The 27,973-nt window shown below is 37.9% G+C and overlaps 1 protein-coding gene across 1 annotated transcript; it reads left to right on the top strand.

Annotated features, from left to right (window-relative positions):
• The first annotated feature begins 609 nt into the window (after nt 1–609).
• Nucleotides 610–23,155, top strand: LOC306758504 (RNA-binding motif, single-stranded-interacting protein 1-like). The gene is made up of 14 exons (XM_079243831.1): nt 610–871; nt 4,848–4,990; nt 7,522–7,580; nt 8,940–9,031; nt 10,005–10,162; nt 11,857–11,936; nt 12,052–12,152; nt 12,709–12,758; nt 14,508–14,598; nt 17,956–18,006; nt 18,814–18,915; nt 19,363–19,431; nt 19,688–19,763; nt 21,234–23,155. The coding sequence occupies exons 1-13, from the start codon at nt 821–823 to the stop codon at nt 19,754–19,756; spliced, it is 1,116 nt and encodes a 371-aa protein (XP_079099957.1). The 5' UTR covers nt 610–820; the 3' UTR covers nt 19,757–19,763; nt 21,234–23,155.
• The last annotated feature ends 4,818 nt before the right edge of the window (nt 23,156–27,973 follow it).

Below are 27,973 nucleotides of genomic sequence, written 5' to 3'. Positions count from 1 at the left end.
AGACAAAATGAAGATTGTTTCTTTGTTTCCAAATATTTGCTTGCTTATTTTGGTTTATTAATTCAGTCCATCCTACAGTTGGCTTTATGGGGAGATTGTGACCTCCTGACCGGGCCAGTCGCTGCTTATTTCATTGCATCCTGATTCTCTGACATGTATGTTGGGTGGGGGGAAGGGCATAAAGAGGAAGAGGGTGTGTGTGTGTGTGTGTGTGCGTGTGTAAGTGTGTGTGTGCGTGTGTAAGTGCGTGTGTGCGTGTGTGGATGTGTGTGGTTGGAGGAGGTGGGGGTGAGGAATGCTTGGTATGTGCGGACGACAACATTGTGAGAGGCGAGAGTACAGCCCTACCAACTGTGCGCATAAAAAAATCAAACCCAAAAGCACCGTGTATCCGATTAGAAAGTGATTCTCAGACGTCAAACGTCTCGACGTGCCTTTGTAGCAAAAAAACAAAGCAATAGTTCGAGTTTTAACAAGGCAGCCACGCAGTTATTTGATGTGACACACCCTGCAGAGGCGGAGATGGTTCGGTCTGTAGTAGGTGGGACTGCCGAGCGGTCTGCAGCAGGACGTCGTAGATCAATGAACCGGACCGGAGGGTTGGTCCATCGCCTGGTGTGCATCTGACTGTATTATAGATGTGTCAGTATATCTATCAAAGACCGAGGCTTTTTTTCGCTGTTAACCATCCCGTTCAGTATGCAGATATTATAAAGCGTCCGGTTCTTTACAAGCCTCTCTCACCGCTCGATTTCCGTCTCTTGTGGCTCATCGTTGCAAATTTTTGGGGGGGGATTAAAATACATCTGTAACCTCCAGGATGATCTTTGCAAACACAGGCAATCCGCTGAAGACAGCCACCCGAAAGCAGGTAGGCCAAAAGAAAGAAAGAAAACCACACAAAAATGTATTTTCTGCCTACTTTTTCCTCACCCCTCACACTTGAATAAGCCGGGTGAATAATAGCAGCCGCACATGACATTGGAAAGCCCTCTCTGGCTATAATGTACGGAACGTACCCATACATTCACAGCACATCCCCCCCCCCCTCCAAAATCCCAAATTAATTAAATTCCTCACTAATTAGATCCTTTCCTCTCAGCAGTTGTCAAGCAGATGCTCTAAATAGGCTACGTGTGGAGGTAAAACAGCAGCTGGATCTACAACCGATACTTAAATGACTATGTCCGTATAACCTTGTTTGCTCAGTCGCTGGCCAATTCTGGTCAATATGTTCGACGATAGCCGTAGTTCGTTTTTATAGGTTAATGCATTCTGGGTGAATCCAGAATGGTTACAAAGAGGGCTGTAATGTACTAATGTAAGGTACAGTATGTCACTGTGCTGCCTGCATTTTTCATTTTGACCTCTCAGGTGAGCAAAGCGATAATTGGTAGGCTGCTTTCCCATCACACCTTTTGATATATGTGGGAGATGGTAATAAAAGAAACAGACACAGAGAGAATAAAAGGGGGACAGTCATTTTAACCTCTGATAAAGTGTAATTTGGAAAATCAAGTAGATTGAGAGGTTTTGTGAAATATAAACCAGCCTTATGTGAATCCCTATGGAGTGTTCATGCTAATCAGCTGCATCATTTCTCTTTAAAGATGTAGATTCATTGATGGTTTCCAAAAGAAAAGTTAGTTACAAAATGTATTATTACATGACAGATGTTTCTTGCCACAGCCATCAATTCTCCATACGTACAAAAGAAAATAACTCTTAAACATTCAACATCACATGACCGGTGAAGAATAGCTGAGTGTTTTATTTGATTGGTGTGACTGCAGTTGCATTTCTTTGGCTCATGCAGTGGATCGTCTTTTGGTTATAGACAGATGGTGTGATTCTGCCATGTTCTGCCTTTGATCTGATCTGGAGAGGGTTTGGGGTGGCTGGGAGCGATTTTAATGAATGAGGAAGGGGAAGGAAATGCTTTGCGGGGCAGATTGCAATGGCTATGGAGGACCGAAGCTGCCAAAATTAAAAACAAATACGAAAATCTAAAAATAGCTGAATAAACAAATCGATATGGCAATAAATTACACAAAAAATATTAAAACATTGTGTTTCCATTAAGAAACAAATCAAATGTGGCAAAAATGGATATTTCTTTTGTAATCTAGAACCTCGCTGTTTTCACAGGTGCACCCAGTATGTTTCGTTAAAAAAAGTCATTTTAAGCAAGTTAAGGTAATGGATGGATTGCACTGCTGAGTGATGAAGAATCTAAATAGACTGGACAAACCTGAGGAGATGATAATCCAAACTGGGTGGGGAAGGTCTGAAAGATGCTGCTGAGGATGGGTCAGTGAGCCCTGCTGATACTTGACAATAAGAGTGGTACTAATATAACAAATAAGATAGTTTAATGTACTTATTTTTATTATTGTATATTTGTCCTTATAAGTGAGGGAAAACTTGGAAAGCACTTGAAGACTGTAGACCACCAAGCTGCTCTTTTCCACCTATATTGTGAATAAACCTTTTAAAAATTCCTGTTCCCACAATTTCTTCTAAGTCATTCCCAAAATTTAAGTGAATCTAAGTTAAACGGAGATACGTGCACAGAAATAAAATAAAAAATATCTAGTTTTTTTGTAAAGCTGTGAAAAAACAGACAGATGAACACGGGCAAAAACATAACCTGCTTGGTAGAGGTAGCGTAATTAGAAAAGGGTCTACATGCTCTTCAATCTGTGAGAAGTGTTTTTCTCAGACAGCAGTAGCTATCATGGACCGGGGAGAAGAGGAAATGGTAGTTTGGGGAAGGTTCACCAGGTTAGTTAAACCTTCAGAATTTCAACGTTCACGCAACCTTTAGAAAAGTTCCCATCTCAACAATCCAGGCAACGTTTTCTGAGCTTTACCGCAAGCTTTACCAGAAACTTCAGCAGTTCCTTTATTAATTGTCCATGTTTGGAGCTGGAGCACCTTCTCAGTTACTGCATTCCCACCAAACAGTGAAGACTGTGTGGTTTTCAGCTAAAAGACTGACGTGATTGCTTGTACAATCTTCTGTTGAAAGTCAAGCCATTTCTACGGGGGTTCTATCCACACTAAACTCCCATCTCCCTCCAGAGGCCTAAAGCAGCAGAGCCAAGCAGAGCCACGCTGGGCTGCATATCCTCCCTGCACTTAGAGCCTGAGACTTGCTCAGCTTGTCTGACCAATAAGCTAAGATCTAGCCCTAAGACATGCTTTGTAGGACCACCCCCTCATTTACATAATATGGCATAGTTGCATACACAAATGTAAAAAGGAAACACAAAAATAAATATGCTTGGGAAAAAAATAAATAAAAGAAGAAAATGTAAGACTGAAAATAATGAGGGCATTAATATGACTACGATAGATAAAGTGTCATTTGATAAATAAGGTGTTTGATGAAAATAAAACATAAATGACTTTGAGGTAGGAATGCACCGATCCACATTTTGGGAGTTCCGATACCAATATCTGAAATTTGAATAACTGCAGATACTGATATTTGCTGATACCAAATCTGTTTGTGTGAACATTATTGTAACTATGGTTATTATTGCTGTTCTAACTGTGTAAGATTTCATTAGGTTGTGATAAATTACCCATCCTTTCTGACGTTACCTCACCAATACAAATATAATAACATTACAGATCTAACAATTTCAACAAGTTTTATTTTAATTTAGTACATTTTATCTAACTACAACTATAAATGTGTGGTTTTGAAACAAATATCTAGCTTTTATTGTAACAAAAAATGTAATATTTTAACATTCAAGACATTTATTTATTGTAAAACATGTCAGAAGCATGTCATTAAGCACATCTGCGCTGGCCTGACTAGTGTGGTATTGAGTATCGGTTGTGGTATTGGTAAATTTTTATTAATACCAAGTACGAGTACACACGCTTGGTTTTGAGCAGATACCGATATTGATATCTGTGCATCCCTACTTTGAGGATAAGGATATGTAATACAAAAATAATACAAAAATAAATACATGCATAAAAATAAAGCAGGAAAGAAATCTAAAAAAAATTATTGGCATATTAGTTTGTTTATTGAGAAAGTTTTATATTTCTATATTTATTTTGCATTTTGGCTATTTCCATCTTCTCTAATTGGCATTGCTCACAGGTAAAAAGGACACTGCAAGGTTAAGACACCACAGCTGGATGAAGGATATGAGCACAGACATTTTTACTTTTTAGTGTACAAAGGTTCTCACACAAGAATGTGTATTTTTAAAGGTGATCTTTGCAATATAAATGGATCAAAACATCTTATTACAACAGTTTGGAGCCCAAGTTAAATCTACCTCCCACTGAAAATCCGGTCTGTGGAAAAAAATCTTTACTTTACTAGACGTGGCAATACTCTGATGGACTGGCGACCTGTCCAGGGTGTACCCTGCCTGCGTGTCTTGCCTGCTAATTGATGGGGTAGGCTCCATCCCCTCGCGACTCTAAATTGAACAAGCTTTACAGAAAATGAATGAAGTGGTAATATTATGTATAATGAGACAACATGGCCGTTTTCTACATATAATGGGGTAAAATGTACCTTTTTTCGATCGGAAGTGCTAAAGTGATCTAAAAGGGCCTTTCCCATATATTTAAGTCATTGATCCTCCAATTCTGAATTTTCATCTTGTCCAACGAGAGTTATACAGAAAAAAAACTGGCTATAATGTGTAATAACAGTATTTAGATTGCAATACAGGCTTTTAATATTGCACAAGGTAGTCTATTTTTCCATTTCACACAGACGAGATGTTCTTGTGAGCACTGTTGACCTGGGTTTAAATTAGATTATTTAGGTCCTGTACACTTCCTAACAGTGGGTTTCCTGTGTGCAGTCCTACCCCATGACTCCGTCCAGTCCCAGCAGCAGCAGCAACAGCAGCAGCACAGGCCTGGAGCAGCTGAGCAAAACTAACCTTTACATCCGCGGCCTGCCTCCTGCTACTACGGATTTGGATCTGGTTAAACTCTGTCACCAGTGAGTACCAATACAGACAGCATGAACATCACAACTATGGTCATGTGTATGCATCAGTGTTCTTGTTGGTTGAAACAGGGGTCAAAGAAATAATATTTGCAATGTCATTGTAGTCTTGGATGATGGTGTTTTTCTGACAGTAGGCAAGGAACACTGCTGTGAAATGTACGTTATCATATATTAACTTGAAGGTAATTTTATTCCCAAATAAAAATACCTCTTCTATACAAGAGTCACAAGATGTATAGTGAGTATCTTGATGGATGTACTAATACAAACATCACAGAACATTCTCTTAGACATGCAAATAATTCACAGTAGATGACGTGGAGCTCTGCGCTGTTTTATCTTGCCTCAGAACAAAGGAGTTGATGTTTTATTTGCATTCTCATCTCCATAAATTAAATAGCAGAGGCAAAAGTAAACTGGTAACTTCCATGCTCGCAGATGGATGCATCGAAGGATGGAATGGATGGATGGATGGATGGATGGATGGATGGAATGTTTTCTTCTCAGTTCAAGCCTAAAGTGATATTTGTGTTGTCTTTTTTCACAGTGTGTGGCTGAATATATTTCGCTGCCAACCCGGTTTACAGTATTACATTGCTAATGTTTCCAACCCTTCTTTTGAAACTGAAAAATGTCAAATAAACACCATCTCTTTTAGGTAATTTAGGAATCTGAGATAAATTTCTTTAAGTCTGTTTAATTTTTGCCTGCAAATGTACTTCAGTGGAAGTAACTGAAGATGAAATGGAAGACCAAAGTACAAACCCATGGTCGTGGTATGGCCTGAAACATGGTTAATGGAAGGTTTTAGCAGCTAAACCACAAATGGAACCCACAGCAAGTTTCACTGCAGACAAACTAAGGGAAATGAAGGTGTGATAGTGGGTTCTACAGGTCCCACATCCCATTGCTTCTCCATATACGGACACTGTAAAAGCAGCAGCAGATACTCAGTCACTCTTGCAATCCGAGCACCAATAGCCTGTTTGCTTGCATCAAAAACATCATCATAAACTGTCATCATCTCTAAATGTCTATATCCATTTGTGAAAGGATAAATGAGATGAGAAGATGCTATTTGGAGATAGTTTGCTTAGCCTTATGACAAAAAGGCTGATGTGTGGAAGACTGAAATATTGACTTTATGTTTTAGTTTCTGTCTTGCTTCTAAACATTGACTGTATAAAGAATAACATGGCTTAGTGGACTGCTGGTTTGATAACATCTTAGTTGTCTTCTTGAAAGTTATACCACAGTTAAATATATATTTGTAGTTTGTAATCAATCTTTCTGAAAAACAATCCCGTACCTGCGTTGTTATATTGTCAAATCTGTGGTATCTTTTAGCTTTATAAACCAGTGGATAACTTGTCACTGCTCACATTAAGTTCTCTAAGAGAACATGAATTTGAAGAGCATATGACATGAGGCTTGCTTTGTTATCTTTGGAAAGGCTAACAATTTCCCCCTTTTCAAAGATAAAAGATATCAAAGTTTGTGTGTACGTCTCTTGGCACGGAAACTTTCTTTATCATGGGTTTCAGTGAGATTTTCTGTCATAGAATTATAGTTTTTTCTGATTGACTTTTCCGATGGATGAAAATAGACTTTTTAACAAATGTAAAAAAATAAATATCATACAAATGGGGACTTACAAATCAAATGGAAACTTGAAAGAAACCAAAACAATACAGACTTATCTCTGTTTTAGTGCAGAAACATGACTGTTGGAATTTTAGAAATGCTCCCTGGTTCAACCAAAGTGTACACTGAGACATGAAATGCTCAAACCGCCATACCTCTATAAACACACACACACACATGGAAAAGCAATAGTTCAGCTTCGGTATGTGTAGTTGGCTATAAAAAGGATTGTTTTCTTAAAAGAAGAAAGCAGTCATGCAAAGCAGTCCAATGTGTGATATAAGTTACAAGCTTAAATCCGGGTGGTTAGTGCGGTGGATCCCATAATTAGAGGATTTTTTTTTCTCCCCCCCTTTAAATCAGAGGCATATTGGAAGAAGAGGTATTCACCCATATAACCAGCAGCAGCTGTTTGTGTCCTGTTTGCTTGTGTTTTGTTCATGTTCCCAGTGGTGTTTGCCAGCACAAAGCAGAAATGAAAGTGCTTTTCATAGCAACAAGGTCTGAATGGTGATGTAAGCTAGGCATTCAGGCTGTATGGCCTATGTGTCCAGAGAGCAGCTCACAGTTTGTGTCACATTTCAGCTTCGTTATAGTCACTGCTAAAACAAAGCCTCACATATTAAAGTTGGATTCATATCTTTTACAAACATATAGGGCAGAGTAGATGCGTGTTCCTGCAAGTACAAATATCTACCAATATAACCAGCATGTATTGCTTTTTGAGATTGCTTTTTCTTTTGTGCTTGAGCTCATGGTGATGCTGGAGAAAGGTCCTCGCTTTACAAATTCGCATTCAAATGGATCTAATTGACACAGTCTCTCCTGTTTTCAATTAGTTATTAAAGATAGTAATCAGCATTTTGTTGTGCGCCCAGGTATGGAAAGATCCAGTCTGCAAAGGCAATCCTGGACAAGACAACCAACAAGTGTAAAGGTGAGTAAAGCCATCAACTCATTGTAGCTGCTATCATTTTTTACAACTACAGGGAGAATGAATTAAATTTAGCTTAATATGGAGAGTCATCTCATTTGTGTTTTAATTGGACAGTTAAAGCTGTTTGTGTCATGTGACTACATCGATTTCCCTAAATAAACTGTGTTGAGTTTCAATACCTTTCAGACATCTTCCATTTTTCTCCTCATTTCCACGGTGAATGGAAATCAATTTGTAGTGACGTAGCAGCAGCTTGAGTTGATAATCCATCATTGTGAACGTTAACGGCAAATTTCTATTTTTGACCACATTTTGTTGCATGTCATTGCAGCGAATTGATTTGCAAAAATGGTAGCAGAAGTTTGACAAAAACAAAAGCAGATTATGATGGATTACCCAAGGCAGGCAGGTTTAGAGGCTTCGCAAACGGATTTTCACTCCGTATGGAAATAAACGGAAAGCAGTAACTGACTAGATTATAGTAAAATATAGAGACCTCATCCTCCACTGATGCCAATGACAGCTTTTACAATTTCATTAAAAGTTTTTTAGTGTGATACAAAAGAAACGAAAAAAAGGAAGGAAAAAAATGATCGTGTTACTTTTTAACTGTATTAAACTATTCCACTAAAATAGATTATAGTCAAGGCTAATTTTTTTCTTTATCTTGTTAGCATTCTAAAAAGGAAACAAACAAACCAAAATAAAATAAAAAGTAAAACGGCCATAATCTCATACCTTGGTGGAGGAATAAGAAACAACATGTTATGTTTTGGAAAAAGTCATGTCAGCCATGTGTACATCATCTTTACCTTGCAGACATACGTTCTAATTTACTTCTTAATAAAACAGTTTCATATTTTTGCTTTGGAGATTTTCGGAAATCTACACTCTGCTTAAAACCAGATGGTTTGTAAAGAGGAAAAAAAAAAAGTAAGTTATAACAGGTTTTATAAATAAACTTCAAGGTGCTGGTGCACAAATTCTTTGATCAGTTGTCTCAGGCTGAGTTGACTCCAGTACAACGGTGAGAATGTAATCTCCTCATCAAACTCTTAGAAAGAAGGTAAAAAATGTGGTGACGTATACCTAAAGATATGAACTCACTGGCTGCTAAAGATTTCTACTCTAACAATTGGTAGCCAATGAGTTCATATTTAAGAAATATTTGTTTTTTAATTGTACATTTAAAACAGAATTATGTAAAATAAAACAAATATGACTATAAATGAATGTCTTGTTTTTCATGGATTTGAATTAATAGAAATATATAATTCATTCCACAATTATAGTGGAAACATATATTGTACTTATTTATTTTACCAGCTGCTGACATTAATATTGTTCTACAAACCACAGGTTATGGTTTTGTCGACTTCGACAGCCCAGCAGCTGCTTTAAAGGCGGTACATGCTCTTAAAACCAGCGGCATACAGGCCCAGATGGCCAAGGTGAGTTTGTTACAGGCACGTGCATATGTCTGTGTGTTTGCGCGTGTGTGTGTGTGCATGTTTGTCATGCCTGGGAATATCTCTTTGGAGCCACACTTTTTTAAGTACATGCATGCTTGTGTCCGGTGTGTGTTGGAGAATGACATTAGACTGGTCACATGTCCTCAGCTGACAAGCTGTTCCTCCCGTGACCTCATTTACTTTCACTGTAGAAACCAGATGTCACCTTTTTCTCTGCCAAATTTCCTGTCAGTCACTGTGACGCGTTACGCACACGCCAACCGGTTTATTCTCCTAACACACCATTCAGGTCAAGTTACACGATTGCACAGAATATGCCAGCATATTATGATATCATTGTGTGTTTACATTTACAGATTATGTACACTTGCACAGGAACGTCTGCACCTAAGCACTGTCAGCAGCACTACAGCTTTGGTTCTTTCAGGATTTACATCATTCTTGATCTGATCTACGAACAAATAAAATTAAGCACTGCACATAAAAGACAATTTTTCAGTGACCAGCAGGATTTTCTCTCTTATTTTTTTTTTTTTATTCTTCCCAGCTGTGTTGCTGTGCTTAAATATATGAAAGTGTGTTGATTGATGAATGGTTGCTTAGGGGAGGCCTGCATGTTGCTGCTCTGTTTGGAACAAACATGACAGAGCCCAGTTTGTGTGTGTAGTGGTAGCTATAGCTACGCTGCTCTCTTGCTGTTTCTAGGGGAGACAGTAAAGGCACTGAGCTGCTGCACAGTGCAAATGAAGTGTGTTTTGGTGTGTGTGGTCATGTGTCTGTGCAAGAAAGCTTATCACTGTTTGTTTGACCAAATGTTAATTTTGCCAAACTTCCTGGAGGAATAAAAATGCATCACGTCAGACTTTAATGAAGTGAAGAAATGTAGCTGGAACTCATTCTTATTTACTCATTCAGAGTGCATTTTCGCCTTCATCTTCTTTTCTGTGAGCAGCAACAGGAGCAGGACCCAACAAATCTTTACATTTCCAACTTGCCTCTCTCTGTGGATGAGAAAGAGTTGGAGAAGATGCTGCAGCCCTTCGGACAGGTGGTCTCCACCCGAATCCTCCGAGATTACAGCGGTAACAGCCGAGGAGTGGGCTTTGCCAGGTTTGTCTCAAGAGAAAAGACAGTGCATTTGTTTCTTTTCTGCTAAATTTGCCTTTGAAGTACTTGTAGAATAAGCCTTTGGCAAATCTGTTGTTGCCAGTAATGCTACTTTGTGCTTGACAATTGCAGTGTACAGCTACTGCTTCTCTGTACTGAAAGTAATATTGGCAGCGATGGTACTGCTGTAGTACATTTCTGATATTATAACACAATAAACACAGAGCTTGAGTTCTCTGCAGTTCAGAAAAACATCATCTCTTTCCACACGCAGACTTCCTAAATTGGGTTTCATCTGCCTTGTTGTCTTTTTAGAGATTGATTCTGTTTTCACAGTGCTGGCAGAGACTTTGTAAAAGCAAAATTAGATCATCACACACAAGAAACACAGAGCCTGTGTTTATAATAGAAATAGTATAATAGTATAATATATAATAGAAAATTCTGTGTTTATGCAAAAATCTTGAGCCACCCATCATTCCTTTACCTTTCGCTTCTAAAGAAACGCAGTGTCTCTAATTTTTTAAGGTTTGTGAAGGTCTTTTTTATGGGTTTAGTTAGAATTTGCAACTGACCATGTTATAGAGGAATTTATATGTTTATTTAAGTCTCACAACCCTGATACAACTCATTCAAGTAAAACAACACACTTGATTTAAGAACGAAACCAGTGCTGTGTCAACTTACCAAAGGGCCAATTACAAACTGCATGTTGAGGCACTGTCACCCTGTTGCAAAGGCATTTGTTTCGTTGTCATATTTTTAGTTTAATCTTGGAACAAGGTTTAAAAAAAAAAAAAAAAGGGAAACGAGCCTATGATAGAATTTTTTTGCTCTAACCAGGTGATTCCCAACAAGCTGCTGGTCATAAGCATGGCATTTATTCTAAAAGATGAAAAAAACGAGACAAAAACTATTTGTAACAGAATAGTGATGTTAAGAAACAGGAGAAAAACACCTGGACCTGAGATGTGAACCTGGACCTTTAGTTGATGCAGATACTGTTTACTATGCTGCTTCAGCATCATCAGAAATGCAGAAATGATCTCCACAGTAGAATGTCTGTCAAGAAGCTGGTCATAAAGAGGGGAAACAGGGGCAAAAGGCGGAAGCATCGCAAAACACAAGCACTGAACTGAAAATCTTTGAACCCAAGTCAAATAGCCAACATTATTGAACAGAATAAAAGGGAGCCTATATCTAAAGCTTTGGGAAGTCTTTTAAGAAAACCTGGAGAAACATCCCTGAAGACAACTTAAAGAAATAGCACGGTAATGTTAAAGAACAAATGTGTTCAAACCCAAATTATTGGCTTTCAAGCTCATAGAATTATTCCAACTTATACAAACCTCATGTCCACCGTCTCTATTTATGCCTCCACATATTTTAATAAACTGCTGCTATTTTGAGTTTTTATGAAATTATCTAAAGAAATTCATGGACGGCTTTAGACTTTTTCCACCGTACTGTATTTCTTTGAACGTTTTTGGTACTTATAAGTTGGAGAAGGCAACCTGAGAAGCAATAATCGGCTGCCATTTCACTTGGTGCACACACAGAGCCAAGAACGTGATTCCTAATGTAACACTGATGTTTTGCATAAAATAGATTAAAAGTTACACTAGTTATGCCACATAGATGCTCTCTTTGTAACTTGCTGATGACTCATTGTGTTGTCTTTTCTTCTGCCCTGTCAGGATGGACACAACGGAGCAGTGTAACGCAGTCATCTCCCACTTCAATGGAAAGTTCATCAAGTTAGCTTCCGGAGCGCTGGGTATCAGACAGTTTCACTTCTCTGCATATTTTCCTTCCCAGAGAAAACTGTGGAGGTGGTGATGATTAATTCTTGCTTGACTTTTTATATGTTGTTCTTGTGCTTTGCCCTGTAGCCCCATCTCAGCCATTGCTGTGTAAGTTTGCTGATAGCCAACGGAAGAAACATGCTCACAGTGGATTTGTCCCCAACGGACAGACGGCGGATCTCAGACTAGTGCGTATATTTCAGAGGCTTCTCGTCTTAAAATACCAAACCTTCGTTTGTTTGCATTTTTTTTCTAAATCGTAATACAAAGTCAAAAACTTGAAAACTGGTCTGGTCCAGCAGGTATAAGCAGAAAGAACACCCAAAAAGACCCCCAAAAAACTAACATTTCTGTGATATAAATAATAAAATAAAGTATAAAATTTAAGAATCAGTCTTATCAAAAAGGTTCATCTTGGAAGAGTAAATTTGTTCAGCTGTTGTCATGGTGTGAAACAGGAAAGGTTAAAAAAAAAAAAAAAAAAAAAACTAGAAAAGTATCTCAATTAGTTACTCACTTTCCAGCAGAATTACCTGATAAAAACATTCGCTATGTAATATGAGACAAATATGTCCTAATTTGGATTTAATTGTCTGTTCCAGGTTTCTGAGACAAAATTACACCAGAATAACAGTATTGCTACCTGTACACCAGAATATGTGTCAATTTTATTAAGTTTTTGATTGTTACAATCATGGTGTGACAAAAAAATTTGTAATCCATTTTTTTCTTTTTTTCTTTTAGGGTGCAATGACGCTCACCTATGACCCTTCCTCGGCAGCCATACAGAATGGGTAAGCATCTAGTGTTTAAAGTTTGTCAAGTTTTTCAGTTTCTCCTTTTACTATGAACTAAAACATACACAGATTTTTAATTAAGCCCTAAAAGTAGTTAAAAAACACAATACAAAAATGGAGTAAAACATATATATACTTCTATTACTCATTCTTTGGTTATTGAGTAAATCCAGCGCTATCTGTTAGTGATAAAAGTAGGCAAGCCTTTGCCTTCTGTGTCTGCCGTGACCCTTTTGTGGAACAACCTAACAATTCAGCTTGTGGGGTATTTTAGTTTGGTTCTTTATATAGAAAAACTTTAATTCATGGATATTGAATTTCTTCTTTCATCCTTTCATGAAAGTCACGGCTTTGATCCTGCTTTTCCAACACAATACTGTTTCTGTTGAGACCCGGTTTACACAGTTTGTCTTTAGTTCATTCATTCATTCATTCATTCATTTTCCGAACCGCTTATTCCAATTCAGGGTCGTGGGGAAGCTGGAGCCTATCCCAGCAGGGCCACACACAGAGAGACGAACAACCACACTAACGCTCACACTCACTCCTAGGGGCAATTTAGAGTGACCAATTAACCTATCATGCATGTGTTTTGGATGGTGGGAGGAAGCCGGAGTACCCGGAGAGAACCCACGCATACACAGGGAGAACATGCAAACTCCACACAGAAAGGCCACTGACCAAACCAGCCAAGGATCGAACCAGTGACCTTCTTACTGTGAGGCCACAGTGCTAACCACTGCTCCACCGTGCAGCCGTTTATCTTTAGTTCTTCCTTCAAAATTTACTGGAATAATTCTGAACTAATTGTTTCAGTAATGATGGCAACCTGTACAAGCCTATATGCAGCAAAAGAGGTCCATACGATGATACTACCATGACCCTTATCCCATCTGTGTTTCACCGACACGACAAAGCTCTTTAGCTCCAATTGTTTGTCTTTCTTTCACAAAATATATTTCTTCTGATATCCTTGCAGCCTTGCTTTGCACCTTGTTGTTCTCCTGATGTCTCACAGCTTGCTAAGGAGAAATATTTGTCCATCAGCCACTTCAGGAAATAATAGTAATGGTCTTAGGTTTAACCGATTTGGGATTAATTTGTCTTAACTGTGGACTGATGGAGTAGAAAATCCTCAGAAATGGTTTTGTAAACTTATCCAGCTTGTTCGTGTCGACTCAGTCATCCAGGTCATGGTGATCCAAAATGGCTAAATAGAAGGCAAAGGACTTCATTTCTTTGGTTCTTGAAAATGTTTTTCTCTCCTATTTAAGGTCCTTTAAATATATAAAATCAATGTCAGAACAGAAGAAACTGTTTTGGATAGGAGGTGAAATGGCTTCAAGGCCCAAAGGGAAGAAGTTGAATTGCTTTCTGTTTTAAACAGTTTTGGACTTTTCTCGGCTGATGATCATCAAAAACCTCTTTGATCCATTTTTTGTTCTTTGTGCGAAATAAAAAAAAATGCTGGGTTGTTATCGCATTAATTCAACACACCTGACTAGTTTCACCTCTAAAATAACTGCTGCTGCCTAAACACTGTTGCTGCTCATAGACATGGGTATTTTAGAGATAAATAGTAAAATGTTTTGCTCAAAAAGCAAATTTTCCTTTTTTGGCTTTTCTTTATCAACCTTTCAAGAAGATTTGATCATGTTTTTGATCATATTGATGGAAAATTACAGATCACGTCATTTAACATTTTGCTACCCTTGCAGTTCATTTGCAATGCTGTCTGTTTTGTAGGTACTATCCTTCTCCATATCCAGTGACTAACAGGATAATGACTGTGCAGCCCACAATGTCTCCCTACATGTCTCCAGTCTCCGCTTACCAGGTAGTGAAAGAGTCACATTTGTAGTTGAATATAAATATGAATTTAAATCATTTCTTTCTCACTGTCTCGCTCCTGTCCTCCATGTTGTATTAAAGATATGGCGTGTATATGTGGGTTAAAGTGTATTTTTAGTTGTGTGTAGGTTGTACAGGTGCTATACATACCTGACTCTCCTGCAGCTCTGTGCGACAGTGGATAATCATTAGAATTTTTCACTGCAGGGAACCGTCTAGTCATCCAGACGAAATGTCATCTGAGAGGAAACTTTGTAGTGTGTAGGTATGAAATTATCACAAAAAGTCCTTGTATCAGCAGTTACCTTGTCTGAGTTGTCGCTTATTGGTACTTAAGATTCCTTCCATGTGTTTTGACTCTATTCTCTGTGGAGCAGAAATGCCAAATCTTTTTGAGGGTTTTGTTTAGCTGGATTGCAGCACACAGCAGATGTTTATCAACCTTATAAATCCACATGCTTGGTAGATGTTCCCTTCAAGGTTAATTAGTTAGTCTTATGTATATTTTAGTTATTTTATGCAGTAAAAGATTAAAAGTAATCAGGTCTGAAGTCAGCAAAAAACTGATCTTTTGCTGAGAAAGACTTAATCTGAGAGAACAATCATGTTTTCTAATCCTGGCAACAGACAGACACAAAAAACATCTTAAAAGACACAACAGTGGCACAAGTCCTAGAAAACCTTGGTACCATACTAGTTTTATGATCACCATAAAAACGAACCTATTATGCTGGCTGACAGTCTTGTTTTAGGCCCACAGATGTTCACAGAGGTAGTTGACCTCAGCTCCTGCCCTTCAGGTTATACTTCACCAAAATGTCTCTTGGGTAGAGATTTCTCAGCGATCACACGTTTGTATTTCGTATTACATTCATCCAAGGGCGTAGCCATCATTTTAGACGTGAGGGGGACAAATTGCTTAGATCTATAGAATGATTTGTCATCATCTCGCATTCAATCAATCAATCAAAACCTTATTTGTAGAACACTGTCACATACCACAAAGTAACCAGAGTGTTGTACAGGTAAAATAAAATAAATCAACATGTGAATCAAAGACTACAGGGTAAAAAACTATATTACAAAATTATATCATGAGCTCTAAATTTCATTTTTCATGCTAGCAGAAACAGTAATATGATCAAAATAAATAACAGTTTATGTTAATGTTTGAGTGGGGGCTATACCTAAATAAATAAAAATGAATTAACTATACATACAAGTGAAATTGTTGTTCAATTTAATCTCAAAATCCCTTTAAATTTATCTTCTTAGTCAGTTATAACAGAGTCATTCTATGGCAGGACTTTAGTTATAATTTCTCCTGCTGTGAAGACCATCCACGTCCATTCCTGCCTCTGGACCACTGTCTCCACCCTCACCCTGCTCCTTTTTTATTGTATAAAGATTAAAAAAATGTGCAAAACAACTTCTGTGCAGAAATGAAAGTGGAATGGGTTTATTCCTGGGGGGTAAATTAGCAAAAATTCAAGCAAGGATATTGTTTCTTTAGAACAATGTTACTTCCATAGAAGTAAAAAGTACTCATCCAAATAATTACTTGAATAAGAATAAAAATGTATCTAGAAAAGAAAAAAAATGTTGTGTAGTCTAACATCTGATTTTATTCATCGAATAACATTATTCCAGTAATTCAATCAAAATAATAAACGGCAATCATAAAACTCATTTACTTTAAACTTTAACTACCACAAAAATTAATTAAATCTTTACAAATATACCAGTCAAAGGAACAAAAATACATTTATATTCTTATTTTCTACCCAGAAGTGAGTAGTCTTAGAAAGACCTAAACAGTAGCCTAACTTTACTTGAGTAAGAGCAGCTTATTATTACTTTAGAATAATAATACTCAAGTAAAAACAGTTTTGCAACAAAACAAGTGCCAATAGTACAATTTATCCGAAAGGTTATTCAAGTAAATGTAGATACTACCTCTCCCTTAACTAGTTAGCTTAGCTAATTTTATTTACATCTATCTTTTATCTTTTAAAAATCCACATGGTGACATAAACTTTACTGAACGTGTCTGTTTCTGCTCAACAGCGTCTACATTCAGCAGCATAAATCATCTGAAGCGGTTTGTTAGTTTTTTTGTCTCATAGCTGGTTTGGTGAACATGTTAGAAGATGGGAATAACACCAAAGACAGACTCCTCTGTTACCACACGGTGTTTGTTGTAAGCTGTAGCTTCGCCTGCTCGTGTTGCGTTGAGATGCGGCTCGGAAAAACACGTTTCAGCATGCAAAAAAAAGTAATTAAGTGGTTATAAGGTCTGTAAAAAGTGCGGGGGACAGAGGATAGAGATGCAGGAAGTGCAGGGGACACGTCCCCCGTGTACCCCGCATCCACTACACCCATGCATTCATCCAAATTCACAAAGAAATAATGGGTTTAGTTAGAATTTGCAATTGACCATTGCACAGAGGAATTTATGTTTATTTTAATCTCACAACCCTGATACAACTCATTAAAGAAAAAGAACACATTTGATTTAAGAACCAAACCAGTGCCGTGTCATCTTACCAAAAGACCCATTTCAAATAGCATGTTGAGGCAATTTGAAATGGACACATCCACATTCAATACAATTGAGCAACCTTCTTTCATTGCGCTTTTCCAGAACATCTTGTCTTATACATGTGATCCAGCTCCTTTCTCCTCTCTCAGCTTCCTGTTTGTGCGTCTAGTTGCTACAAGACTTGCACTGCTATTACACCTGTTATCTTCTCTCTACTTCTTCTTTTTCTTCTTTTCAAGGTTGTAGAAATGGTATAAAGTCTTGTTGGCAAGGGGTTCAAAGGCCAAGAGCCTTCTGGTGGACATCAGTGTTGTGGTTAAACTGTATTTGAAAAAAAAACAAAACAGAAAATGGAACATGCTGAAGAGAGACAAGCAGAATAACCTTCAGCTTTATAACCAGCACTGAGGAGCTTGAAAGGAGAAGGCTGAAATTTAGCCAGTTTGTTGATGACAGACAATCAAAACTCACAAGAAGAAGCCGTGTATTGTGGGATTGATCAAACAGACTTAACCCCAGGACGGAGGAAAACTCAATTCCCAAGTGTACTGGATATTTTAAAAGCTCCTTAGTGAGACAAAGAGTGAATCAGACTTGCATGAAAAAGTTGAAGGCTTTGGATATTTTTGGACCATCATAGCTGACCAGGACCCCAGAGTTGGATTAGTGATTTCCAAACTGATGCATAGATGCATAGATGTAGAGTTCCAGCTGCTGTTTTAGATATCTTGAATTTATTTGTTGATTATATCAAATAAGTCTCATTCTCGGTGTCTGTCCTTGTATCTCCATCTCTGATAGGTGCAAAGTCATTCTTGGGTGGCACATCAACCGTACATCATGCAACACCCGGTAAGGCAATGCCGCCTCCTGTTCTGTGTACAGGAAATGGGTGTGTGGTGCTGCTCCGGCCAAAGCTCTGAGCTCACTGCGGCTCACACTTTTTTTTAGCCTCGTTCTGCTGACACAGTCAACACAACAACAAAACTTCCTCTAAACATAACTTTGGGAGAAAGGCCGAGCTGGGACAAGTTCTGGGAAAAAGAAATGCGTCTGTGTGTCGGAGTTTGTTTAAAAGAGAACAACTAAAGAGACATTCAGCCCCCCATCCCCCCCTCGTTCCTCTCTCCCCCTCTGTGGATCCAGCAGGAAATGCCTGAAGCAGAGACAGTCTTGTGACTCTTTGACTCTTCCAACAGATGGTTTCCACTGGAACAAGTGTCTCTGCTGAGCTGCTCGTGCCCCCCCCCCACCCCTTCGCCCCCCTCCTCTGAAATGGTCTGTTCCCAAAAGGCATACATGTTTATAGGAAGATACTCCATCAAAAATCAAAGAAAATTCCCAGTTTCTTCTATTTTTGACCGATTTGACAACTAATCATTAATATTTTATTCCGATTACTTTTTTTAGAAATGTAAAGCTGCACTCTCACAGTGTTGTGATTTTAAAGTTTAGCATCCTTTATCTAAACGTTTTGGTCTTTGCTGCACCACAACCGTGAGTTTGAGATTCTGCTCGTGCTGTCACTCCTCTCCTGCCACAATTTCCTGTTTGGTTTTTGTTGTTGTTTTTTGGATTGTCTCAGAATCAGCTAATTGAGTTTGTAAGAGTGCTTATCATGTGACATGAGGTTAAAAACTGAACTGATGTGTATTACAGGCTGCTGTGATGTCTCCCTCTGTGGATCCCTCCATGTCACTGCACCCAACCGCCATGATAACTCAGCAGATGGGCCAACTGTCGCTGGGAAACACTGGAGCAGTGAGTGGGATTATGGGAAATCCTCCATCACACAGCAGCTGTCAAATTAGATATGTGTGAATTAGATTTTTTTTTTTTTTAAAAAAAAGAGCGGATTCACACATATTGAGACAAAATGTCGAACATTTCATCTGTTGAGCTCATGGAAAAGGGTAAAGTTTTCTGTTTGAAATTGAATATTTTTGGTAAGAAGTTTCCACCATATGTGGCAAATGTTTCACTGCAGCAGCTGTGTTTGTTTGGGCTTTGTATAACTTCATGTGTGCCTCTTTAATCTCCACATCATACCACAAGAACACCAGTATCTTTTGATCTTAGATAACATTAACTGGTCAGATTTTCTCACCTCTAAATTTAGAAGCAGATTACATGTAGTCTGTTAGTCTGGCTAAATATAATCTGCCACTCAGTCATTGTGATTGAATTTGATTTCATATTATCTTGCAGTATATTGCTGCCAACCCCAGTGTCCAGGGAGCTTACATGCCTCAGTATCCTCCCATGGCGGCAGCACCTGTAAGTTTCTTGCACATGCATCTCATTCAATGAGTAGAAACATCCATCTTCCAGCTGGGATCCATTTAAGTGTGGTGCATTTAAAGTCAGTAATTACATCTGAAAATGACAACAGCTCGTGCCAGTCCAAACGTCCTTCATTTGAGTTGTCTTTAAAGTGTTTTTGTCCTCTAAAACTATCAATTATCTGAGTTTACACACCGGGAGAATGGTTATTATCAGATTCTGAATGAAAGATGCTGTTTTTACTTAACAGGAAAACGGCACGCCACAGCAAGTGGATTCTTCCAACAACTCGTCTCCTTACAGTCAACTCAGCAAGTAACACACAGGTACGCTTAAGTTTCTTTTGCAAGATTTTTGACCCAAATACCAGCATGTTCTGTTCAGCAACTTTTACAGACACATATCGTACTTTGCAAAAGTTTTGATCCACCTCTCATATCTTTATAGTTTGCTTCCAAGCAGCCGTACTTTCTGCCACACAAGTGGTATTGGGGGTTTCTGATGGCAATTCAAAATTTTTTCTTCTGTTTAACCCACTTAATATTCACCTCTGAATCGTTCCCCCAGAGTTTTTTTCTACAGATGACAGAAGGCCTAGCGAAGAACCAGTTTTAAATTCTGTCTCTAGGCATTTAGTTGTCAGCAGCCACTTGCAAAGACTTTATTTGCTCACATTTTTCAAGTCGCATCGACAAAAATAGCACAGTTTTCCAGACATGAAATAATATTTTTTCACCTTAAATAACTTTAAAACTTGGCATATTTTTACATATGGAAAGTGTGTCTTTAAAAGAAAAAAGTAAAAATTGGACACAAAAGAAGAAGTTTGGGCCCAAAGAAATAAAAAACTTAAAACATCTACTGCTGATAATTTTTTACAGCAATGTCCAGAAGAAATTAGGGAAAAAATCAGCAAAAACCTTTAAGGTATTCTGTCTATTGTTGGCCCGACCATCACTAATGGTCCTCATGAAAGGCTGGCTACCCTTTTTCTCTCCTAATTGCTGAGATAGACTGCATTAGAGTAAGCACACATAAAAAATAGAGGACCGGATAGAAGAGCACAAGATGAGTGTCTCACCAGCGTCTCAGATTTCTTACATGTTATCAACTAAGGATCAGTGCACACATGGGACAGGTGAACTGATCTAATAATAAATCATCATCAAAGACCATACCTCAACATTATTAAAGCAATGTGGGATCATCTTGACAGAAAACAAAACTAAAAGCAGCCCACCTCCAAAGAGGGGCTTTGGAAGATCTTCCAAAAAGCCCAGAGGACTACTCTTTAAGACTATTTAAACTTGTACTTGTACATGTTGTTCTGTCTTTCCTGTCCTCTTCACCCCAACCAGTCGAGGCAGATTTTCTTTCTGTTAAAAGGGAGTTTTTCCCTTCCCACTGCCGCCTCATGCATGCTCAGGATCGAAGTCATGATTCAATGCAATCAGCTGGTTTCTATTATAGGCTATGTATGAATTGGCTTGAAATGATGTGTATGTTGATTCGTGTATGTAACGTGCCCTGTGACAACATTGTTGTGAAGTGGTGTCATGGGATGAGGCGTGGATGAAGACTTTGCAGACTACAGATCAGTCACTTTACTGCTTTTTAAGTCATTTATGAAAAGGCATAAACTACAGCCAAATGATTCGTTTTTTAAAGCAATCTTTTGTTGGAGCAACAAAAGAAAAATACACATAATTTTAGTCAATAAGAACCTAATATTGTTTATTTGGCAGTTGTTAGAAAGCTATTGATCTGTTCAATGCTTCTGCTTTCTCGTTCTTTAGGCCACATTACTGCTCTGTGAGCCAGAGGGCAGGTGGGAGGTTGCTGATGACATCACGGGGATAATATATCCACCACCCGCTCTGATTGGACCAGATACATGAACTTTTTTTGCACAGCCCTGACATTTGTAGTGGAAATTGAAATGTGGAAATGGACTCAAGCAGTTGGTTAATCACAGAAAAAAAGAAGAAAAAAAAAAGAAAAGAAAATTAGATTTATTTTGATAAGAAACAACACGTTCTTTTTTTTTCTCTTTTTCAATGATTCGCAAACATGTCAGAGGACCCCACCCTCCACCCCACCCCACAACCCCACCATGCTCCCTTCCCATCCAAGTATGATGTGACATCAAAACGCATGAGACTGAGATGTTTTTCCCCCTTTGAGGTGTCCATAATTTTAGAGTTCCTTTATTTGTGGTATATGAAAAACTTTGCAGACCTTGTTTGCACTGAAGTTTGAAGTTTCACTGTAACTTCATTTTGGTTTTCAAAGTTGCCACAGAAGCTCGTAAACCTTGTCCACATGCAGCTACACTTGACAGCTGACGCAAACAACCATTTCATTAGGAAATTAATGAATTTATTATTGGAAACTGTGCCTTCCTTATGTGACATCAGACATTCTCCAACATTTTACCATAAGACTTAATCAGGTGTCATACTTTTATTCCAATTGATCAAATGTGTGTGTGAAGTCATGCACATTTCCATCCAGTGTTTCGCTATCTAGTCATCTGGTAGCAATAAAGACAATGAGAGTTCCACGGCAATACTGAGAAGGAAAAAAAGCAAAAAGGGTGACAAATTTAGAGCAAGGTATTTCCTTATTTTCTTATTTCCTTTTTTAAAAAAAAACCGTCAAGACCTGACACGAAACAAGAGCTGTACTTTTATGAAATTACAAGTTTTACACCCAATGGGCATATTTTAGTAGGGTTTGCTTTTTCTCCTGTGGTCAGTTCGACCAATAATCTACCTCATGGTTCTGCTGGAGTCAGCTGGCGTTGTGGGGGGGTTTGCAGGTAAAGCCCCCTTCTCACTAGACACGACGAAGCAGACCAGAAGCCACGCTCAGGAGCTGGCTGAACAGGACTTCTGCCGTTTGTCTCCCACATGCCGCGTTTCTCCTAAACAAAAAGATTTTTTTTTTTTTTTTTGCTTTTTTAAAATTTACATCCTTTTTTGTCTTTTCTTCTGTTCTACTGTTTATTTTTCTTAACATGATTACTGTTGTTCAGCTGCGATGCTCTATTTTAGAAATTCAGAGACCGCTTCTCTGCTTGAAACAAACGAATACACGCTACACACATTGTTCTGACTTCTGCAGATTTTACTCATCCTGTTTCTGTAAAGCTCCCCAAAAATAACCCTAAAATGAAGCCAAATTTTTGGTCATACAGCAATTATTAAATGATGTACATGCCAAACTATTTGGAAGAGCGAAAAGAAGTACCTCAAATCTAAGTCGCGCAAAATATGCAGCGATCATGTATGAAATACTTTTTTAAAAAAAAAGAAAAAGAAAAGAAAAGCAATACTTTAGTGAAATTTAATGGTTGCAAAAAATGTATCTCATGTAAATTATATACATATAGGGCCAAAACTGAAAAACAAGTGAGTTGTATTGTTTTACTTTGCCTTTTTATTTCCTCTATTGATTTCTGATGAAAGACCACTACACTACCATGACACAAGTAAAATGGTAAACACGTTTGGTTGCGATGCTTCTTCCCCAGTCAGTTGTATACTGAAGCAGTAAATGCTGTCCCTAAAAAGAAAAATCCAGCCAAGCTTTTACTGAGTGTACTCTCCCTTTTCTGAACATTTGTTGCTGGAAAAAAAATGTAAAAATGGACAAAAAAAAAATTGCTATCCTTCTTGCTTCCTCTTGTCACCTTCTGATTCTCAAACAATCTTCTCCTTGCTCTCTCCTTTGAAAACAATGGAAAAAGTGCTGAATAAAATGCTCTTCTCTTTCTCACATTTGACTTCTGTCTTTTTGGTGTGTTTGTTTCTGCATTTCCCTGCTGTTGCACATTCGTGCTTTTATGTAAAGCTTACAGAATAAATACTTTTTTTTTTTGTATTGCGGAGCTCACGAGAGTATCAATAATACACCAGTCCATCTATGAAGATTTTTTTTTTTTTTAAAGAATTAAATACAAATAAAAACAGAAATGACTGAATTTCTGATCAGTCCATTTTTATTGATAAAATTATGGTTTTTTTTTAAATATACTTTTTTAAAAAGTTGGGAATAGATCCATTTTACAATTATTAAATGGACTTTATTGGATTATAACATAACTACCTCCAAAAAGACCTTCCTGACTGTGTTATAACCATTTACACAAGTTTTGAATATTAAATTGTACAGAAATTTTTTATTTTTCAAATTTCTTCAATGTTATCATTAAAGGAAAATCAGAGCAGAAGGCTTCAGATTCTAAGATGACACTACAATAAAAACTAAACACATCTGTCTTAAAAGCCACTTTATGAGGGTGAGAATTCTTCTTTACACCCTTAATAATGATCACAGTTCATCACTGCTTCCACAATATGAACGGAAACTTTATTAATGCTTTAAAATATATAGAAACATTACCCATTTTGGGACCAAGCTCGTTTTAAATAAACAAAGGGAAAGAAAACAGCTCATCCAATTATTCCACATTTAAAGTTGTTCAGAAATTATGCAGGTCTTTTCTTCTTGGCTAAATAGGAGAGGCACTTTTCAGGCTGTTAACACCAAATATTTTAAAGACAAACTCATGTGATGTATAGAGCTGAATTTGTGAACATGGCATAAACAAGGTCCAAAGATGTGAGCTGTTAATCAAATATAAAGGGCTTGGTTATTATATACTCCACATTCTGATTGTTTTACATCATCGCTCTGCTATTAAAATAGTCCAGATGCTGAACTTTTCTGTACTGAAGTCAGAAGATTTAAGATTTAAATCATTACAAAAAGAAAAAATACAGTAGAGAAGGCTCAAAAATAAAAAACAATAAGCAAGAAAGGAACGGGGAAATATTTTGCTTTCATCCAAGCATTGGATTTTTTTCAGTTCTCCAGCACTGAAAGAATGCTGTCAACAGAAAATATGATGCAACCCAGTCATAAACATAACCCTGTCCTAACATGCTGCAGCCACTGAATACTGGTTTCAACATTTGGATGTTATCTACTATTTTCAAACATATTTGTTTTAAATTAGCCTACTTACAAATGAAGTTTTAAATAACATTTTTTTGTCTTTTTTATTATAGCTAGATGAAACAGGAGTCGCTGCATCTTATATTGACTGGTTTTGGGGGAAAATCATGCACACTTCATACTCTAATAGTCTTTTACATCAGATGGAGGTATGCATAACTCAAATGAATGACTCAAACAGCAGAATACATTGATGGGGCACATCAGTGTGTTAAAACTTCTCAAAACTCAGGTTGTGCTCATTATACATGTTTTATCCTAAATTCTGGCATCTTTTCTGCATTAAGTTTGCATAGTTTTTACATTAAGTAATTCAAATCATGCAAACACAGCAGTCATTTAAACAAAACTGGAGGGGTGGGGTGGGAGTGCCTTGATTGTCAGGCAGCAGAGGGCGCTGTGTGCCAAAACAGTTCAATATATGATAACAGAACTAACATTCAGTCATGGATATCTTTTGGCATGACTGTGTCTGATGTTATGTATGCAGCTTATGATGGATCAGATGAGCAACATGTGCAGCTTGTGTGCTCATGCCCTATCCATTTCCTGCACTATTTCAGGCACACAGCCTTTGTAGTTTCACTCTTATACCGGATCTCCTTCTTAAGCTCTGTCTTAGCACAGCTGATCCCAGAGACATGGAGGCACCATGCCCCCATCCGTTACCAGTCAAAGGGATCAAAACCTCTGGGGTGTAAGATTAGCCATCAGATCACACCCTCCATCACACACACACCACCCATTGCGTCCCAGCTACAGGAACAAACATGTATGTCCAATGTAGCTTACGCACACACTCATGTCAATCAAATTCCTATTGTGAAGCCATCAAATCTTTGAACATAAGACACAAACCAAGCAGAGTCTCTCTTTCCTGTCGCCCGATCCCTGTCTCTTTTCTAATTCTCCACAGCTGAGGGGCACACATGGTACAGATCCCTTGAGAAAGACCAAGGTCAGAGGCGGGGCACAGACGTTAAGAGGGGAGGCTGCAGTATCCAATATCATTCATTTAGTGTGATCCACTTGAACAATTCCACACATGGGACGCATCCAAACGATGCAAGCTGCTGGAGAACAGGATACTAAGTTCTATGATGTCCAAATGTGAGTGAAATACATTTAAACTGGGAAAATATAGGAATTATATGCACATCATAGCCTACAGCCAGTGGTGTAGAGCATGGTATACACGGGTATACAGAGTATACCCACTGTTTTTCAGTCAGAATTGAGTATACCCACTTCTAACCCCCTTCTAAGGTTATTGGTATGCTACACTGGTGCAGTTAGCCATCAGCTGTGTTAAATTCAGCCTGAACATAGACATAATACATATATTACATATATATATATATATATGTCTATGAGCCTGTCTATGTCCAGTCCGTGTGCCAGTACTGGTTTAGTCATTCCATAACTCTTCTTCCCTGAAACCAAAGAGCAGAAATGATGTGACAATAAGCAGATATACCGATGGATTGATGGAGAGTAGTTCTACATGTCACAGTTTCTGAAACTGTGTTTTCCTGGCTACTTTTGTTCTGTTTTTTTTTTTTTTTTGTTTGTTATTGTTTTTTTTAATAAAAGGGAAAAAATTTAGAGTATACCGACTTCTTGAGAGACCACTACACCACTGCCTGCAGCCATCTATTATTTTAAGGTTGTGTAGTTTGTTTAATCTATTTCTAAAATAAATACATTAACTACACACAAGGATCCCAGAAAATATATATCCTTAAATAACTTTTAAATTTACAGGATGTTGAATATATCACTGTGAGCTCATAATATGAAGTTATTTTTAGTTCCAAAGGAAATCATATAATTAACATATTGATTAGTAAAATAATGAAATTACTTCAGGATTAAAATGAGACGTTTTTATGCATTATAAGTACAAGTAAGTTTTTACAGGGTGATTTTTGTGTTCTTAAACATTCCCCTTTATCAATGTTAAATTCATCTCCTGACAATATTAAGTTCAGATCTCTGCATAACTTGTTGTTTTAGTTTTATGCAGCCTCATGTTTTGCTTTTACAAAGCTCCATAATTCTTGTCCGTTATCACAACAACGTTACCTGACCTCAGATTTTAAAAGTCTGCACTGCAAAATTTCACCAGTTTGGTTTACCAGAAGCTCATAGTGGGATGTTTTCAGGATGTAAAGTAAGTACTTCAGGGTGCAATTTCTTTCATACTGTAAACTTCTCAGAGGACTTCTTGTGAGCTAAAAGCAAATTTACATGAAACTGTGGCATTTGTAACAGAAGTGCACAGTTGCTATTCAGAAACTCTGAAGTGAAGTTCAACAACAACAAAGTACTTTAAAGGTCAAACCACTTCATGAAACAAATAAGGAGCATTTGCTGTCACTTCCCACATGAAGTTCCCGATATGATATTAAACTAAGCTGTCCTCATGCTTGGTTGCTCATTAAGTTTACTGACAATACATTTTTGTTTTCTTGTTTTGTTCCACATTCTGCAGCTACATTAACTGTGTATTATCACAATCCATGAAATGAATGGGGGTTTCTATATTTTAGTGATAAATATTTATTCTTTGGATAAGGTGAACTTTACAAAGTGGCAATTTGAGAAAGTTTTCCTGCTTGCTGTTTGAACTGATTATGTTTTGGGTTTTTTTTTATTGTAAATGAATATCCATAGAACTGGCCAGGGATGCTGTGATTGCACATATGATGGTGCTCCATTTCTGTCCAAGAGGAGCTCGAAACTTGACTTACTTTGAAATTTGGCTCAAACATTATTAACCCCCAGATAATAAATTAATCAAATTTCCAAAAAAAAACTTCCACCTTGTTGTCAGAGCTGCTTAGAAAATGTTTCTAAACCTGCATGTCAACGTATTATGCTGCAAGCGTTCAACTCAATATGCCTTGTTTATACTGTAGATTCTTATGTCTGAACTGAGCTCCTAATAAGAGAAAGTTGTATGTAAAAAGTTATTATGGCCTCTGGGACTAAGACTGTGACTTTGTGGCTGTTTGATCTTTTATTCTTTTATAGTTTGGCTCTGTTCTTTGTTATTTTGTTCCTCTTACATGTGCATGTGTGTACACCTACATTCTTGCCATACCGCTGAATGAAGGAGTCTGTATTACCAAAAGCTGGCACTCCTTGTCCTCTTCCACCTCCTCATTGCAGGAAGTAATTGAACTTGAACAAACATGAGCACATAATCCAGACTTATCACAAAGTCCATACATTTGAGTCAGGAGTGTTATGGTTCAGCCTCTAGAGAGCAATGCAAGCACATCAGTACGGTCTCTTAATAAAGGAGCTGACTCCTGTGGAGGTCTCACAGCCAGCAGTTGCTACTGTCACTCATTATCACTGCAACCTCCCTCTGAACACACATATGGGCAAGCTGGAGCTTGTACAAACACCCCCGCATGACCCTCGAATGCATGCACACCCACTCGCCCACTTTCAGACACGCACACACATACACACAATAGCACACATGAGCCAAGGAGCATGGGCA

The sequence above is a fragment of the Telmatherina bonti genome (genome assembly GCF_933228915.1).
Source record: "Telmatherina bonti genome assembly, chromosome: 1".
NCBI lineage: Eukaryota > Metazoa > Chordata > Actinopteri > Atheriniformes > Telmatherinidae > Telmatherina > Telmatherina bonti.
This window is presented reverse-complemented; position numbering and strand designations above follow the sequence as displayed.

What these genes read in the sequence shown, in the direction of transcription:
- LOC306758504 (XM_079243831.1), top strand. Translation starts at nt 821, where the DNA reads ATGATCTTTGCAAACACAGGCAATCCGCTGAAGACAGCCACCCGAAAG. An exon ending in AGACGGCGGATCTCAGACTA is followed by an intron (nt 12,153 to 12,708) that starts GTGCGTATATTT and finishes TTTTTCTTTTAG; the next exon opens with GGTGCAATGACGCTCACCTA. An exon ending in CGCTGGGAAACACTGGAGCA is followed by an intron (nt 18,916 to 19,362) that starts GTGAGTGGGATT and finishes ATTATCTTGCAG; the next exon opens with TATATTGCTGCCAACCCCAG.